Source organism: Amphiura filiformis, chromosome 19, assembly GCF_039555335.1.
Source record: "Amphiura filiformis chromosome 19, Afil_fr2py, whole genome shotgun sequence".
Classification (NCBI taxonomy): domain Eukaryota; kingdom Metazoa; phylum Echinodermata; class Ophiuroidea; order Amphilepidida; family Amphiuridae; genus Amphiura; species Amphiura filiformis.
In genome coordinates this window covers 676028-695560 of record NC_092646.1, presented here as the reverse complement: position 1 = coordinate 695560, position 19533 = coordinate 676028, and the positions used below count along the sequence as shown (strand labels likewise).

The following is a 19533-nucleotide window of genomic DNA, read 5'->3' as shown; positions in this document are numbered from 1 at the left end:
GACAACATTCACAGCCCAGCCCTGTTTCATGAAAAAAGTGTATGAAAAGCAGAAAGCAGCACCGTTTTATGATCTGTGCAAGGATCTTGTGTGCATTCTCACAGATTTTGTGTGCTGGGTGCCAAATGTTGAGCTGTGAAAGTGGAGGAACTTCCAGGAAGCTGTCCGATGACAGTGCATTTTGCTGTTGTGTCAGTTGGACAACTGCTTGGTTACTGACATGTGTTTTGAGTAGAGTATTACTATTAAAGTAATCCTGTGTGTAATTTTGATTCATTTTGATTGACACTAGTGACCTTGTGATTCACAAGTTGTGAAAAATTATAAATTTCTTTTTGAGCTCAATTTATTATAACTTGTTATCCCGTTTTTCCAAATGAAACATAGCGAATCCTAATCCTTTAGACAGTCCTTACTGGCAATGGAAGTCAAATTTTAATAATTTGGTAATCATGGTAGGCCTAATTATGCAAGAATTTGGTAACTTTTTGTATCAAGTCTATAGAATTTTTGACTGTAAGGTGTAAGAAAACAAAGTTTTCCTTCAAATTGTAAAAATATTAATTTTTTTCTTTTATTACCAGTTAGAACTAATTTAAGGATTACGATTTAGCTAAGCCTTAAAAAGCTATTTAATTTTATGTTTCATTCGTTGAATTTTTATAGGCCTGTGCTGTATTTTTCTAGAATTCCGGGAATCATTCACCAGCCCTAGGCATAGGCCTACTGACACGGTGCTACCGGGCCTATATGCTATACCTGCAGTGGCACAGTCATTTGGGTTTGGGGATGGTCAAAGTAGGCATACAGCATCATAATCTGTACAATATGAAACATTGTAAAATGTCAACACTATAATAAATGTTATTAAGTTTTACACCCCTAGCCCCTTTTCAGTGGCAGCGCTACGGGCAATATCACCCCAATCACACACATTTCCACTTTTTGCGCGGGCAATTTTGATATTAAATTAGATCTATTTTGGTCGAGCTATGCGTTTTAAAATAATTGGACGAGTCCAATATTGTAAAAACTCTAGTAGCGAGGACCACTTGGACGTAAAGCATCCAATATTGATCATTATTATGTTTTGGATCCATATTTTCACCGTGGATTCATCAAAACATCATAATGTGCAAAATTGGTTGATTTTGCCCCACCCGCCACCCTGCCCCCGGTCGATAGGGCCTATCATCCACCGGACACTTGCAGACGCGTGTAGCCAAATGGTAGGTCTATAGGCCTATTGCTGACCTAATGTAATTTTTAATAGAATTGAATGACCCCAGTTTGTTCAAATGATCACCGGGAAATTTTTTCAGGGAGGGGGCATGGGGGCCGTGGCCCGCGGGGCAAATTTCATGGGAGGGGGAATCGTTTGCGCAAAATTGTCGCAAAAAGTGGAAATTTACGTAAGCTCCCCCAAAAAAAGTGGGGAAAGAAAAATAAGAAAAATATGGGAGGGGTGGGGCATTAGTGCCGCCACTAATCACGATAATTTTTGATGAAATCGTTTTCATGTCGACTTGCATTAAGCCTATGTAGGCCCTAAACTGACTGTAAATTAAATTGCTGCTGTTTTCCTTCCAGGATCTGAGTTGTTTTTTTTTTGGTTTTTTTGAGAACACAAACCTGCATGAATAGTAGGCCTACAATGAAAAAAGGCCTATAATAGGCCTACACATGGGTCATTCAACATCTATAAAATTGTTGATGTTGCATGCAGTTGCACACAGAACTTCTTTCATGTCGAACTATTTCATATTTACATGACTTTTTTTTATTAAATCAACTGGGGGTAGTAACCAGGTGACAACTTGGGTCAGAAAATTCTATGACAGCTGTGGTCATGAAATAAAATGAAACATGTTTGGGCCAGCACCCGGGGGGGGGGGCACTTCAATTGGAAATGGATGTAGGCCTATAAGCCTAGGTGTATAGGGCCGGGCATTTTGTGAGAGCAAAATGTAAAAAATATGGGGTCATTGGGTGAGATGAGAGCATGATTTTTGGTATTGTGAGAGCAAAATGTAAAAAATATGGGGTCATTGGGTGAGAAAATGACCTTTTTTTTAAATGGAATCTTTGAACCGAAACAGTGCCACAGAAACCTCGAAAATCGAATTTCTAGTTATAAATGGCTTCAAATTTCTTTTCTTTTTTTTTCAAAATAAGTAACAAAATCAGTGATAAATGAAAGTTGCTGTTCAAATTGAACTTGTAAGGGTCTTTGGGTGACAGATCAAATGGAAAAATAGGGGTCTTCGGGTGACAGTCTGTGTCACTGACAGAGCATGTATTCGTAAAAAAATATGGGGTCTTTGGGTGACAGCGATGCTGAAAAAGGGGGTCTTAACAGCCCTACACACGCGTCACCTCCAAAGTTGGCGTGTTCCTCCCCCCACACACACCCATGGCTGTTGCGTTGCACTCTGCGTTGCATGCAAAAGGGGAAAGAGCCGGTGGGATGGGTGGCAGTGAATGTGAGCCTTGTAGAATACGAGGCATTCAAGAGCGTTTCTATACCTAAACGATAACATTTACCTACAATTGCACAGAAACAGACCAAAATCTTTAGTATATGTGATAAATCAACAAACATGCTATGGGATGAATCAATATTTAGTGCCTCAGATGTGAATATGAAGTAATTTTACCCAAAATTTGCAATTTTTCTATGATATTGATCAAACTTTAGGAAATTAGCTTTAAAAACACTACAAATTATTGAAGAGGTCGTGTCGATAATTTTTTAATGTAGACTGTGCTGATTTTTGATTATTTTTGTAGTACACCACAACGTACGGTAGTACCATCTACATTACCTATAGCTAAAATATATTTATTTCAACGTTTATCATGTCAAGGCAAAGTAGTCGTGCAACCGATCCCAGGAAAGTGGTAAGTACATGCATTGATGATTGACTGGGTAAGCTTTAAGCTTACCCTAGTTCACCACGTAAACTTGTATGGCTTGATACGCGTCAAGGTGGAGGCATTGCGGCTCAAAATTCGGACCGCTCGCCATTAAGTTTACTGATTTCTATGTTTTGAAATTTGTTGACGTTTTAATGATGCCCGATTTCCGGTCGATTATTTTATCTGTGTCACGTCACGGGAATGACGCTGGTGGGTACCAGGCTACCAGCCAAACTTCAGAAAAAAAAACATGATCGCCGATATTACGATGTGATATGGGACTTACATAGGATACACAGAGATATTTCTTGCCAAAATTTGACCATTTCTAGACAAGTTGGCCCTACTTTGTCTGCGTTATGTGAAAAAGGACAGTCTTAAGTCATGTGTAAGTAAGTATACGAGCAACGCTTTTGATGTTTTGGGAGACTGTGAGGGATCCGAACAAAAAAATGATGGAGCGTATTCTTGACTCTGTAATATTCCTTCAACACGCTGCCGTACGGTAACAGTCTTATACGATGGACAGATAGTATCAGTTTGTGAATGAGGACATCGTATAAGTTCCTTGTACTAAGCTTACCCAGTCATGCTTTGTAGTACTAGATTCAATGCAAGATGATCATTGCATTGATGAATGAATTATGGAAGTACTATGAAAAATACCTAATTCTTGATCATGAGAGGATGTACCTTCTGTGTACTATTGCATCAGCATTTATGCCTTATGGAACAACATATGAAGAGCTTTGTTTCAAAACCCCTTACAATTTACATCCACTTCAGAAATTTTGAGAAAACATTAATAAATCATCAAAAAATCATTGATTTAAAAGGGCCTGCAGCAAAAGCAGTTTTTGGCGGGATGCCTGAGTAGGATGAGCATCCCACCAAAAACTGCTTTTGTTGCAAACCCCCTTACATCAGTGACTTTTTGATGTTTTCTCAAAATTGCTCAAGTGGATGTAAGGGGTTTTGAAACAAAGCTCTTCATATACTGTCCAGTGATAGTGATAGTAAGAAACATCCCACCGTCGGCGTCGGCGGCGTTGCGTCTTTTATTCATTTGGACGACAACACGATTGCAGGCGCCCAAAGACTGAAGACCAAGGCATGATAATGATGATTGGTCAATTCTCAAAGATGTGAACACCGTAAATTGACGCAAATATCTGTGTGCACCCAAGTTGGCTCTCATGATCTTTTTTGCCCGGGGTGGGTAGACTGCGGAACTCAGTCTTCAATGATAGTCAGAAATTTATCTTTTGGTCGTTACATGACTATCATTTGAAGACTGAGTTCTTATGATACATCTTCCGAGGAGCAGTTTCAGACAATAGCTCGGGATTATTGGGGCAGAGGTTATCTTTTGAATTCTTTCATGACCACTGAAGCATAGCAGGGGTAGTGCTAGGTTGCTTTTTGGGGTCCTGGACCCACCAAAATATAGTTCGGACCCCCTGTTTTTAAATTTACTGCAAGTTCAGGGGTCCCTGCAGACCCCAAGTTTTTCAATCTAGCGCTATTGCAGACATACTATTTATGCTGCATTTGTGCAACTCGGACTCACCAAACTCTACTCCGGACCCCCTACTTTTTAATATTCTGCAAGTTCAGGGGTCCCTGCGGACACTGGAGTGTTTAGTTCTAGCGCTACCCCTGAGCATAGTCACGCCTGTCAAGGACACTCGTCGTGAATTGAAAGACCATGTCACTCGCCACAAAAGTGTCAAAGTTCATAAAACACCAATTTGGTGTCTTTCCGCTCCTCGGAATATGATGCTTAAGGCCTTTGACTGGGGGGTGGAGGCACTCTCAGTCACTGTGGCATGCGTAATGTGCCTGTCAATATGATTATGAATGATGCTACAATAGATCCCCTCAAATTTTGTATAAACATGGAGAAATCATGGCTTTACGTACACATACCAAAAGTGCTTACTCAGTGGCTGTATGTCCGACTATGTCGCAAATTTGGCCCCCAGGTTTTGGCCCAGTGAAAATTCTATTTTTAAACTGTACATTCATTTTAACAATTTGAGGAATTACTGAGCCAAAATTGAGCCAATTAATTTTTTTTTGGGGGGGGGGGAGGGTGCTTCATTTGGCACACCCAATGTCCAGCGAGAGTAAACACTGCATACCAATAATGTTTTTCTTTTTCTCCCATGCAGTCTCAAGAGCTTTTCACCCTCACATATGGAGCACTTGTAGCACAACTTGTAAAAGACTATGAAAGTGATGAAGAAGTCAACAAACAACTGGACAAAATGTAAGTTAACATATATACCGTAGGCAGATCTACAAACAGGTGTTAGCTGGTCACCTGTCCACCTGTCATTTTGGACTTTGATTTGCTCCTGGAACAGGCAAGATTGATGCTTGTGGCACAGAGTTTTCTTTAAATGCTTAAAAGTGGGTTTTTTTACCCCTTCAGCTACCCATATACCCCCTCAAATGCTTAAGCATCATCATGAAAGGGTAAAAAATTTAGATGGGTTTTTTTACCCCTTCAGGAAAAAGCTTAAAGAAAACCCTGCTCTGGCAGATGGTAAATTCTAATTTTAATGCTTGTTCAAGTTACAATGTACATTGTATGAACTCAAACACTACGCTGAATGAAGACGCCGTGATGGTGTCGCAAGCTACGTCTTTGCTCAACTCAGACTCTGAAAAGGTAACTTTTTAAGCTTAAGATCAGACTAATAAATGAAGGGGAACAGGTCTGGTCTTTGTTATAATAAATCAATGCTATAGCAATAGCTTTTTGAACTGACTGAACCCCAGGAGGGGAAGAGGTCTGGTTTTTGTTTATAATAAATCAATGCTATAGCAATAGCTTTTTGAACTTCACTGAACCCCAGAAGGGGAAAAGGTCTGGTTTTTGTATAATAAATCAATGCTATAGCAATAGCTTTTTGAACTGACTGAACCCCAGGAGGGGAAGAGGTCTGTTTGTTATTTTCAGTGTAACATTTTGGACAGACAGAAAATAACAGGCACATGCCAAGTGCTTACAGTAACAACACCCTGTTCAAAAACATTGTAAAAGTAGTTAGACCAGTTACTTAGAAGAAACAGAAATTATGAATGAAGTTTATTCCTTGAAATAGTTTATGTATTAAGGATGATGGTCAGTGACAATGACAGCAAACATATGTGATCATCCACCACGAAGTGGTAGTAAAGTCGGCTCTTGGTCATTTTCTGTTTATAGCAGATTTTGAAAGAATGCACTTTCAGCTTTCAAATGACACCTCAACCAGCTTCATCGGACATCTGGAAGTGAAGTTATGGTTCACAAAAGGTCAAATTCCTCATATATTTTACATTTAGAAATCCATATACTGTTTTTGATTGTATCTCAAAATGGAAAATGCCGACTTTACGACCAGTTTGTGGTGGATGGGCACATATTTGCTGTGTGAATATATTTTTTGTTGGCCTGGCATTTTGTGTTCCCTGATGAAGAGTTGGGTGAAAAGTGTTTACTCGAAAGCTTAGTTAAATACTGATGTACATGTATAAGGAGGTTGTTGACGTCTGCAATATCTGATCTTGTCTCATTTTTACTGGATGATGTATTACATTTATTTCCTTCTTCAATTTCAGGGGGTACAACATAGGTGTGAGATTAGTAGAAGATTTTCTTGCCAGATCAGGAGTAGGGAGATGCCATGATTTCAGAGAAACAGCTGATGTCATTGCAAAGGTAAGTTGATATCAGAATTATGTCATGATCAGAAGGTCATAGAATCGAAGGATTGGCGTGATTGAGTATTGCGATCCCCAAGTGCGTGTCCACACGACTCAATTGAAACCTAAAATCCTTAAGTGCGATGCCTGAGGTTGTCATCTTTGGAATTGCAACCAGAAGCTTACTGTGACCTATCTACATTGTATTGCACCAAATTGAACCATATTAAATATAATTAAACCTGAAACCAACATCATAAGTTAAGCTCAGCACTCGAAAATCACAAAATGTATCATTCACAGTCACACAGCAGTAGCATCGCTCAGGGAAATCCCCTTACGCCCTAAATTTCTTGGGGTAAATTTGGGGGCAAACTTAGGGATTGGAATCCTTGAGAGTGTTGACAGGGTAAATTTCCCCAAGTTTATGCTTGAGTACTGCACTAAAAAGCCCTCTTGAGTACTGCACTAAAAAGCCGAGCTGCGTGGACCTGCCAAATGCGTATTCATGGATCAGGTGTATCTGTCAATCAATACCGTAAAAGGAGGTAACTTTATTTGGCATGCAGGGGTATTGGGTAACTTTGACAACTTTTTACATGGTCAATTTTACAGGTTAAATTCATATAAATCTATCAGAAATTGATTTTCTTTCAAACAAGATTTCTTTCTTTCTAAAGAAAATAGATTTCTGATAATACTATACATATGTACATGCAGAGTAGAACTTGTAAAATGTGACTGAAAAAAGGTTGTCAAAGTTACACTGCATGCCAAAGTTACCCCCTTTACAGTATTTGTCAAATTTTGAACATTCATGTAAAGAGTGATCTTCAGGGTCACACACTGAGGTCGAAGGTCATATGAGATCAGCTTGTAAAATAGGCTTAGAATGAAAGCAATGATCATTCAGGAATAGTTCAATATAAAATAGATACCAATCTTCAGGAACAGTTGTATTATGGGAACCATCTTGTAATGGTGGTGTTCACTACCCATAATCAGACAACCAATTTGGGTCCATTGTCTCTTTCTTTGGTCCGTAACATCTAAATAAAAATTAACTGGGGCATTGAAAACAAATAAAAGTGCACTTCAGATACAAAATATGCATTTCATGGGATTAAGAAGAGATGAAGCTGTCCATTGGGTTCATCAGTCAACCACACTCTATGTAGCGATTCTGGTATGAAATTTTACCAATTATATACTTGTAAATATCCTCCTTTTTGCATGGAAATGGTAATTTAAAACAAAAAGCGCAGTGATTTATAGTGTGATATGCACAGGCACAACACCTCAACGTTGATCCACAAGTCTCAGCACACTTTACAGTTAATTGATTAAATTGATTAACAGTTAATTGTTCAAATTCTAATTCCTATAATTTGAATTGTTCGTTTTGTTTTTCTGCAGACTGCATTTAGAATGTTCCTCGGTATCACGCCCACCATATCAAACTGGAGTGCTGCGGGTGACGAGTTCTCTTTAGTCATGGAACAGAATCCATTAACAGATTTTGTAGAATTACCAGAGGAGCACGGTCAACTCAACTTTTCCAATATTTTGTGTGGTGTCATCAGGGGCTCATTAGAAACAGTGAGTTTTTTTTTTTTTTTTTTTTTTCAGCAGAGACAAATTAATAAACTTAAATAATGCAGTAAGTTAAGCCCAGAAATTGAGCTGGAGACCTCATATTTGATGTTGCTACAAAATTGTGTGCCCCTAATATAGATTGGGCTAGAGGGGCAGATTTTCCGTTTTCTAAAACGACAAATTCTGTGTTTTTCTGTGATGAATATTCTCAACTTTCCATTTTCTTTCAAGCCCATGAACAAGGTCTACTTACTACAAAACACCTTGTCTTCATCATGATAAAAATATCCACAAAATTATGGCTTTTCTGCTCTATATTGCTGACAGAGACCTAACTTGTTAGCTGTTTTTTTACTTGCATACTTGCTCATCTTTGCAAGTAATTATTAAAAAGTGTGAAAAAATGATGCCAAATTCACCTGGAATTCACTCAATTTTCCTCTTTAAACTTTTTTCATTTTCAGTTGTATTTTATTGGCATTGGCGACATATGCGCTGGTATTAAATAGTGATTTTCTTTGTCATTTTTGAAATTCTACCAAAGAGGAAAATGAAATTGCATTGTGCTAGAACTTGAAGTATCGAAGTATACAAACTTTACAGTTTAATAATGGGCAGAATAAATTTATCCATGTATGGAACTTTTGATTGAGTATTGATTTCATATGTTGAATGTGTGGTGGCAGTTTTGTGTACAAGATCAAACTCCTTTCTATTTTATTTTTTTATTTTTTTATTTGTACAGGTTCAAATGGATGTGAATGTTAGATTTGTACAGGATATACTGAAAGGAGATAATCAGACTGAAATTAGAGTGAAATTCATCAAGAGATTAGAGGATGCATTACCAGCAGGAGAAGAATAACAAATGTGTGGAAAACTTGGCAACAAAACACATGTTTATACCCAGTAAGGGAGTCTGAATTGATTTCCCTCCTGTTGTCCATTTGGATTCCTCGAGGCAGTGACATATAGTTTGATCAGCTCGTTATCGCCGGGCCATAACATGGCGGATTAATATCAATATATTGTATTTCGAGAATTGTCTTGTGACACCTCACTGAGGCTCACTCACCAGAAGCATCACAAATTATTAATTCAAGTCATATACTTTCTCTACTTTCTTTAACATGCAAAATATGGACCAGACAATTCAACTATATCACTCTTACCTACTTTTCGTTGTAGTGGTAAAAGCCTAATAATTCCCACTGATTACGAGCTGATCAAACTATAAGTGCATGCTCCAGTGGAGGCAGTATTAAGTCATGTGCTTTGACTCAAAGAGCTGCTGTGTTTATATGGGTGATCAAAGGTGGTTCATCTGTACATGTGCAAGGTACCTTCTAGTCATGTCTCTGTGCTGCTGGTCTAATTATTTACCTACACTTGGACATATCAGCAAAGATTTCATCACTTACAGACCAATGTGGCTCCTACCGATGCATTTATCCCACATACATTTGTACCATAGTGGAACCTGCTCCCATCAGGGGCTGTATCTGTGCCATTCCCGGAAGCCTTCAACTGAGTTGCAATCCTTTCATTAGGCTGTTGCAGTTAATGTCATTACACTTAGGTCTGGGTTCTTAATCTCGCCGATAAAGTCTGCGGCGTGCCCGCAACCCAAGACGCAGACCCAAGCCGATGCGCCTATGCTGAGAAATAAAATACTGTTGCGATATGCACTAACAAAATGTGTGTCTGCTCGATGAAAAGCCATGTTCAGTCATCCGTTCATCGGCTTGATCGGCCCAACTCCTACATTTCTCGCAACCGGCTTATAACACTTGACAACAATACCCTTACAAATTAGTGTCCTTGAGTGCGTTGATTCTTTGCGGATTATATCGACTGATCCGCAAATTGCTCACGGTGAGTAAACTCAAGTACGTACTACAATAAACATTAATATAAAGGTTTTGAGTAATGAATGGGAAACCGCAGAGCAAGAAGATGGCAAGATGTTGCAAACTCGATGCCCATAACTGCTCGCGAATTCGCAACCAGGTATATGGCTACACTATATTAATTCATCGGCGTGCTGCGGCTTGAATCTGCAAGACGCAGTAGAGCCATCGAAATGCTGCGAGACGACGCAGAGGTAATCGGCGAGATTAAGCACCGGGTCCTTAGGCAATAGAAACAAATTAATTTGTTCTCTTGATCAAACATCTAAGCTTGGTAGATGCTTATCATTTATGAAGTCAATTAGTTTACTAAGTACTGTTAATTGTTAACATAGTAATTCTTGCTTGTAGTGATATTGACCAATATAAATTTAGCATTAATTCTGATTAATTAGTTGATAGTTCATTAATAACAAGCATCGAAGCAGCATCGAGGGTCGATCCAAAGATTGAACAAATTTGTTTCTGGTGCCTTATGTTTCTGTAACTTTGTTACTGCACTTGGACCACATGCACAGATGCCAACTTCATGGACAGAAATAAATGTTTTATGGGACACATCAAATCAAATATTCAGCAAAAATTTACAATACGTCTGCCCATGAGGCAAAAAAAAGTGTTTATTACTTTGCCATATATGGATATCATTGTTTATATACCTAAAATCATGTTTATCTTGAGTGCAACAAAATATTATCCACAGTGACTGTTTCATGATTGACTTTGATGTTTATATGATGATAATGAATCTAGAAACTTGCTAAATATATATCCTATCCTGAGCAAATGTTTTGATAGATTCTCATGAGGTTCAGAGCCATAATAAGAACTACAACCTAAAAGATTTGGCATCTTGGTCTGTAATGTGAATGTGATGCAATTCAAATAATGGGTTATTCCAGTTGAAATCCATACATCCCCCAATGGATGGAAGACATGACCACACAGGGGGTGTAGATTACAAATGGAGTCACCCTTCCAGGTAACCCCATTTGAAATTCACACTCCTGTGTGGAAGATTAAGGATTTGAATTGGAATAGCCCAATGTCACTGTTTCAAAGAAGAAGAGGAAGAAAAATACACAGCAGTATCTTTGTAAAAATATAGGAAGAGGATTATGAAAAAAGAAACTAGTACATTTTATATAATATAAAACCAGGGCTAGAATTTCAGTAAGAATCCTCCAATTGATTCTGGCAAAGATTCTTGTAAACTAATGTGCATGAATTCAAATTGATTCTTGCAAGCTTTTCATGTTTACATGGAATGAATTGGGTGAGAATCAAAGGATTCTTCCCGGGATTCTTACAATAGTTGTCTTTATTCTTGCACCATGCAAGTAAATTCTACCCTTGTGAAACTATCATATTTGGTATTGTTGTGCAATATAGCAGATAAACGTCATCCATTTTGATAGTATGTTATATTTGGAGGGTAGGGAATAGGTATCAGTTGTGTTGTGCAAGTTTTTATTCATGTCAGACTTTGTGTGCATATCGGTAACTGGTAATCCAAATTGTGCGATAGGCATTTACGATGGGAGTTCATATCAATTGTGAAGTTTTTAGCGGGTTTAGAACTGTCGAGCTTTCATCAGGAGTAGCTCTGACTTCTTCAGGACAAAGTACCTAAAAATGAGAATGAGACATGTAGACCAACCCTTGCCTACTGTAAAGAGCCGTTAACTGAAGACTGTCTCTTTTCAACAGAGAACAAGCAGATCTCGCCTACCTGCTGATGTAAAAGGTTTGGTGGCTCTAAAAAGAGCCGTTCAGTCTTCAGTGAACAGCAAAGCCACCAAACCTTTTACATTAGCAGATAGGCGAGGTCTGCTTGTTCTCTGTTGACAGAGCCACCAGTAGGCAAGGGGTGGCTTACATGTCTCAACTGGTAATCCATTTATGCTACAGAATAAGAAGAACAAAATATACTTCTGCAAATATTTTAATTGATTGAGGACAGCTGACAGTGAATTCTTGTGCAACACACAGGGTATTTGCCATCATTTTCTATTTTCCAAATTACATGCTCAATTGCACAAGGGTGGGGTGGTGGTGGTGGGGGGGGAAGATCATGATTTGTATTTTTGCTTTTATGAAAATATTTTTAACAGGTTTGGACTCCACTGTAATTTATTTTCATATTTGACAAAAGTCTGGTAAAATGTCGCATATTTGAATAGTAGTTTTGAAAAATCATTTATATCAAATCCAGTAGTGAAAGATGATGTTATATTTACTCACGTTTTCAGTGACGTTTCACTCTTAGGAAAAAAGGTGCAACTTAGAACCTTTTTTGTCCTGTATACAGAAAACCTTAAAAAGTTCTATAAAGTACCTTAAAGATTTAAATAGGCCTAGGAACGTTCGAATTAAATAATTCGGGGACTCATCACAAAGTTAAGAAAAGTGAAAAGTAGTGTTAACCTTTTTGGTACTAAAAATCGTTTTCTTGGATAAAGAACCCTTTTTTCTGCTCTACTTTGAACCCTTTGAGGGTTCTTTCTTAATGGTTCCTTAAAGGTTCTTCAAGCTTAAGGTTATAGAACCTTTTTCTTGGCTACAGAACTGTTTTCGGTCTACAAGGAACCCCATTGGTTTTTCACCAAAAGAGCGACAAACATTTGAACAGTATAACTTTTTAGCCCAAAGGCAAATTTTGGCCTCCAACATTTTGCAAAGGGCACACTCACATTATGACATCATAAGACGTTACAGAAAATTTGGAACTTGTAATCTGTATTCGACAGCCGTGTGGAGAAAGTTAAGCAAATCAGTGATGATGCCTTGAATTTAGATACCACCCTTCTTCAGGGAAGCAGTCAAAAAACAGATAAGAGGTTTAATCTTACCGTCTTAAAAAGCTTCCGTTTTTCACAAGACATTCCTGTTGCAGAACCATTAATGTTGATCAATAATATAAATATTGATTACTTCATACTAATATTGACATTGTATATAATTTAAGTATATTGTTCCTTGTACATTTTTATGTTAAAAATAGAAAAATAATGTAATAAAATACGTATCAAGAAATGTCATTTTGCGTGACAGATTTTCTATTAGTTTATTATAAGTGACCTATTGTTTGTTGCGTTTGTCACCATCATAGTCCATTTCGCCCAAATCACACAAAAAACGGAAACGTTGAACATGTTGAATGGGAGATTAGTATCTTCTCTTGTTTTGGATACATGAATAACTAAATCAGTCATGAAATATTTTTAATGATTTATCTATTCGGGTATTTCAATTTTAATACCTGAGATATAAAGGCGTTTTAATCTCCGTTTTAATAACTAAGTAATGTAAAGGTATCCTTTTAGTTTATCATTGTTTGAGTCCAAATGTTCGCTTCATATTGAGTCTGATAGAAACGTTTGCACAGAATTATTTATGGCACCTGAGAGCACACCACATACGCCAAATTGCATTCTGAATACGACCATGTCCTGATGATATCATTTTTTTTTAATTCGCGATATAATACACATTTTTTGGCAAGTAATTAAAAATCTACATTTTTGTCATATAGCTAACAGTCCTCGAAGTAAATTTTATGAATCGAATGATACGTACTTATCGTGTATGTATCTGGAAGGAAATAAACCCGGCCATCATTTGAACATTTTGCCCTTTGGTATTGAAGATATACATTTTTCCCAAAAGAATTGTTGGTCTTATTGATGAAAATTGTGTATCTTCAATACGAAATTTCAAAACGTTCAAATGACGTTCAAAATCGAGTAGAAACATAATCTCGCATAAAGTTGATGATCCGCTGTTCACAATAAGGGCGCCGCCAGCAGGTTTTGCGATGTAATCGTGATGTATCATGGGAAAAGGTCGACATCAAGTCCGCAATACGAATATTACCATGCTATTACATAGGAACACGTGACAATATTTTTTAGTTTGTCAATATAACGGTATTACACGAAAAAAAAAAGAAAAAAAATTAATTGTGCACATTTCAAATCACATTATTAAGTATTATTGAGTATCGATTCGCGTGTAACACCTTTATTTTGACAAAGTAAAAAATATTGTCACGTGTTCCTATGTAATAGCATGGTAATATTCGTATTGCGCGGACTTGGATGTCGACCTTTTCCCATGATACATCATGATTACATCGCAAACCGCTGGCGGCGCCCTTATTGTGAATAGCGAGAATTAAACTTCAGAATTACTTATTACTTCAAAATGAAAATGACCATGTGATATTGGAATTTCAATTTTGCGTAACAAGTCGTTATTTACATCCACTGACAATGAATAATGGGAATTCCCCCAAAACATTTCCGGTCTAATAATGACTCAGTCCCAACCAGAGATGATCCAACATATCAAAGTTCACCGTTTATTGACAGTAACATGGTAATATCTAAATACACGCGGAAAAGTTGCAAACGTCTTCATTTGTAATTTTGAAAACCAGAATAAGTAAGGTAAGGAACTGAAATTATCGTATTGTGTCATTTTGAACTATCTTTTTCTTCGGAAGGGGGAGAGGGTCCCATGATATTCGGGGTGGGGTCATACATTTTGGAAAGAAAAATGGGGGGGGTCATAACATTTTGATGACCAAAATGTATAGTCACAAGATGACCACAGAATAGTGTGTTATTCAAAAAGACCGATAACAATTTTAGCCTGTTTAGGGGGTAAGGTCTTTCGGTGATGGGGGGAGGGGGTTATAAAATGTTTGTTGTCGAAATAGGGGGGGGGCGCAATTTTATTGACACCGAGTGTTTGTAAATTTGGACCCACCCCTTCCGAAGAAAATAATAGCCCCCAAAATGTCTTGAATCTTACTGGTATGCCAACGGTCTTGTACTTTTCTTTCATTTTAAGACTTGATATGATGAAAATGAAGATTAGGGGGCCTATTTTTATGAATATAATTGCGAGTCGGATTTAAAATATCTCATGGGGAATTGTAATTTAAGTTACATGTATGGCATATTTCAATTTTGCGTGCTATAAATAGTATTAAAAATGTGCGATTTACACAACTAATTCAATTTTTTTCTGTTTGAATGTAGTTATCTTATCATTTATTGAGAATTTAAAAAAAAAAAGTTGCGTATTAATATGAAGGTCGACCATAATTCAAGAATTCCAAGACCTAGATGTTATAACTTTGAACGCTATACAACTACCTTTTCTTTATAAAATAATTGTGATTGTTTTAGAAAAATCAAAAATCGATCACGTATCGTATACAGGCCAAAAATCCTACATCTCACAAACTTGTCATTTCTTGTAACATCAGATCGACGGAAAGGGTACTATCATAGGCCTACTTATAGGCTTGTGGGGAGGGCATGTGCGAAAAAATAATCGCGGGCCGGCCGCGAGGGGGAAGCACTATTTTGAAACTCATAACAAATGAGTGGGATCAAGAAATCATTAGGGACATTTTGTTGTTCAATTACGAGTTTGAAAACGTTAAAACACGCAAAATGTAGGCCTATGTACTTATACTGACTCTCGATCAGCCCAAAGTGGCAGTAGTCTTTGTCACGTCAAGAGAGAGAGAGAGAGTGGGATCAAGAATATTTTGCAGTGGCGGCGATTTCCCCCTCCCAAAAAAGAAGGTTCCCTCATAGGGCCCTCCAATCAGATAAAACAAATCGCAGAAAATTCATTCTATTTTGCCAAATTGTTATTTTTTAGACCAATTTACCCCCTGAAATTAATTTTCCCAACCCCCCATGTTTACCGGAAGGTTTCTGGTGTCGACTCTGATATTTTGGTAGACATACATTGCGCATTTTGTAAAATATGCCATTTGGAAATTTTATATTCCCTCTCTGGGGCGTATAATTAAGAGTTTTATAGTTTAATATACCAGTAATTGTGTTTGATGCATGCTTGTTTATTGCTTAGGCACCTTAAAAATATATATCTGTTTAACGTTGTTCATCTTCAATCAAGATAACTAAATAAATATCATTAATCAGCAGCTAACACGGAAACGGTCATCATATAGTCATAAACTGAGTACAAAGGTTACACCTAAAACATCACGCCCACCTCATTTTCAAATCAGATGACTTGGATGAGGAAGACGAAACATGGAGGATTCCAGTGAGATATGTAAGTGGAATTATGATGGATTTTTTAGCATTTTTTTTGCGGAATAATGCGAAAACTGTCAAATGAGGCTTGTCTAGGGGCGAGTTGCTGCAAAATTGTAAATAATAAGTGCAAAATATGATTAGGCGGAGGCGCCGTGTTTAGCGTTATGTTTGGATATTTTATTATTCCCGGGTAAGCCAGTGGAAAATTAAGAATACAATTTAATATCTTCCACCCGGGGAAGCCGGGAGCGATTACCCGAGAGCGATTACCGCACTTAGACCTTTTCATTTTTATTTTTTAATTAAATTAATATATGAACTTCGATTATATTTCGCTTTAATTAAACAACAACTCATCTTGTACAGGTGTATGCGAGCAGGGAATCTCCTCAATAGACACATTGCATGCGGTTGCGAATCAAACCATCGTGAATGGAGATGTTTACAACGTGTCTGGAAATCTAATAATACATCAAGAAAAGAATGCTTTCACTGGCTGTAAGTATAGAATTAGTAAGGGACCGGTCAATATTTACGCCAGGGGGTGAGACTTTTGACAAAACAATCGACAAAATATGTCGCGTTCCCCCCTCGCGTCTGCTCAAAACTTTTGACTTTCCCGCTAAGTTGTTTTCAAATTTTTCTCCATTCAAACTAAAACTTATCACCCCCCCCATTCACCCTTAAAACTCCCCCAGTCCCACTCCCCGGCGTAAATATTGAATATTGAAAGGTGCCTATTAACTTTCTGTTATATGAATGAACGAACGATATCTTTAAAACTCCCTAAAATGACGTGTTTGATATTATTGTGCTATGATCAACTAAATTGCCCAAATGCTTACAAAGACACAAAATTGATCGTTAGAAGGCCGATGTAAAAAAACATGTATCATAAAATACAAAACATTCAAATAAAACAATTAACAATCATGAAAAAGGAATAACTGTCGAAAGGTAAATCAACTTATGTGTTTCTTTTTTTCTTTTCCCCCCTTTTTTCTAAATGAAAGCTTTGGCGCAGTCTATAGTTACAGATCTCAAGGAATACTACCTAAACAACCTCTGCAAGAAACCAATCTACCCATGGTGTCCTGATAAATATGTGGATCTTGAAAGCATTTACATTCCTGTGACCATAGACATCGATATACCCGGTCCACGTCCAATTAAACAACGCATCGACTACCAAGACTTGTTCAAGTCTACTGAGTGTTGTACGCGATTCATACTCTCCGGTAATCCGGGGCAAGGAAAGTCTTCCTTCTGCGCGAAGCTTGCTTATGATTGGTGCACAGGAAGTAATCTCAAGGACATCGAACTTTTATTCATTCTTCAACTTGGATCATTGAACCACACAAGTGACATTGAAGATGCAATATGTTCTCAGTTGCTCTCTATTGATGCAGATAGCACAGCAGTGGGCAAATTGATCAGGGAAGCTGGTAGATCGGTTGTAGTTGTGCTAGATGGGTTAGACGAGGCTCCTCCTGATATGATGATGCAACTAGAAGTTGGTAATCTTGTACAAACTATCAGACACAACCATTTTAGAGATTGCCGTGTGTTGATCACAACCCGACCATGGAGAGTACGCGACGTGACCCAAATCCCAGCATACAAGAGACTTGAATTGCAAAAGATGAAGAAATCAGATGTAACGAAATTTGTCGAAAAGTTTTTCGGACAAAACAAAGATGATTTCATGACTGTAAATTTAGGGAAAGCTCTACTGCGGTATATTAAGGAGAATAAGCTCATTGTGGATATATCTACACCGTTGGTCGCTTTGCTTATTTGTTGGTTTTGGTACGAAAGAAGAGGGAGTGGAGGAATTCCTGATAGACTTTGTGAGTTGTACGATCAGATGGTAACTATCATGTTTGCACATTGCCAGCAACAACGGGACGAGGAGCAGGTAAGACAGGGCTTCCCAGACCTTTTTCCGTTACCCAAATTTCAAAAGAAATATATGGCACGACCAACAGCATAATACAAAATAAATGCTGCATGCTGTTACTTTAAGTTCCAAAGCTTAGCCGCAGCGTATACCGGGAATATTTTCCAAATGAAATGGGGGCATAATTTCCAAGTCCCACTACCAGAATGACTTTACGTAAGAAACGTTGTAAATAAGTTAGTAAGTAACCAGAAAAACTTACTTTTGGTCAAATGTTACCACCGACGTTGCGGCCAAAACCTTTGGCCTTCAACAGGGTGGATGAGTTAGGTTCATCCGAGGTCAATCAATGAGGAAGTTGCTTGATGACCCGATACCAACCATGTGAGTGACATATTCACTCTAACGCTCCTGTTAAGGGACGGTTGGGATCGGTTCATCAGGCAACTTCCACATCGATTGACCTCCGAGTCGGATAACCCATAATCATCCACCCAGCTTAAGGCCAAAGGTTTTGGCTGCAACGTCGGTGATAACATCTAACCAATAAGTGAGGTTTTCTGGTTGACATGATTTATTCAATTATAATTCAATACGAAAGCTCAAAACTTTTCTTCCAAGCTACACATACTTTAAGTACATATCATTAGATTAATAAAATGTACTTCGAAGACTGTTAAATATCAACAATATCAATTTTTAATAATTTGCCGTAAAAATTTTTTTGTATACGAATTTCATAAAATCAAAATTATTTGATATCTGAAGGACATCAATTCCTCACCTGTAGAATGCAATTTGGTGTGTCTAATGTGCCCTCAGGTCTCACAAATATACTGTGCAAACTTTGCTATCCGATTCCTTAACATACGCAAATCTAAAAATCGTGTTTTTTTTCTCTTTCAGAACGTTGAAGGGGAATACCAAAAACCCAAGCGTTTCATACACAGAGTTGCTACTGTCTTTTTACCATTCCAGCAACGAGAGGTACCACGGGTATGTATAATGTAGTTGGCTAAGATGAAGGTTTCTATATTTTTAAAAAAAAGTTTTCTATATTGTTGATGATTTGTCTAGAACCTATTCCCGACAACTTGAAAAGACCCCATTTTTACAGTTTCATATAACATATTAAAAAATGTAGATGATTCAATTTTCGTACAAACACGTTTTCTAAAAATGTTTTTAATTCTGATTGCTACAATAGGACGAAATTGTGAACCAACTCGGTAAAATTGGCTACAAAGGATTAACACCAAGTAAAACGAAAATCGTGTACACAGAAGAAGAATTGAAGAAATCATGCAAGGAAAAAATTATACAAAAAGCAAAAAGTATGGGGATTATTTGTAAGAGAAGCGTTGGGTCATTGCAGTTCTTCCACAAGTCAGGGCAGGAGTTTTGTGCAGGAGTGTACCTGGCA

General features: G+C 37.6%; 1 protein-coding gene across 1 annotated transcript; it reads left to right on the top strand.

The window, feature by feature from the left end:
• The first annotated feature begins 2733 nt into the window (after positions 1-2733).
• LOC140140776 (trafficking protein particle complex subunit 3-like) lies at positions 2734-10317 on the top strand. Its single transcript, XM_072162520.1, has 5 exons — positions 2734-2901; positions 5094-5191; positions 6532-6631; positions 8032-8214; positions 8957-10317. Exons 1-5 carry the CDS (start codon positions 2860-2862, stop codon positions 9074-9076), a joined length of 543 nt encoding a protein of 180 aa, XP_072018621.1. The 5' UTR covers positions 2734-2859; the 3' UTR covers positions 9077-10317.
• Positions 10318-19533: the final 9216 nt, after the last annotated feature.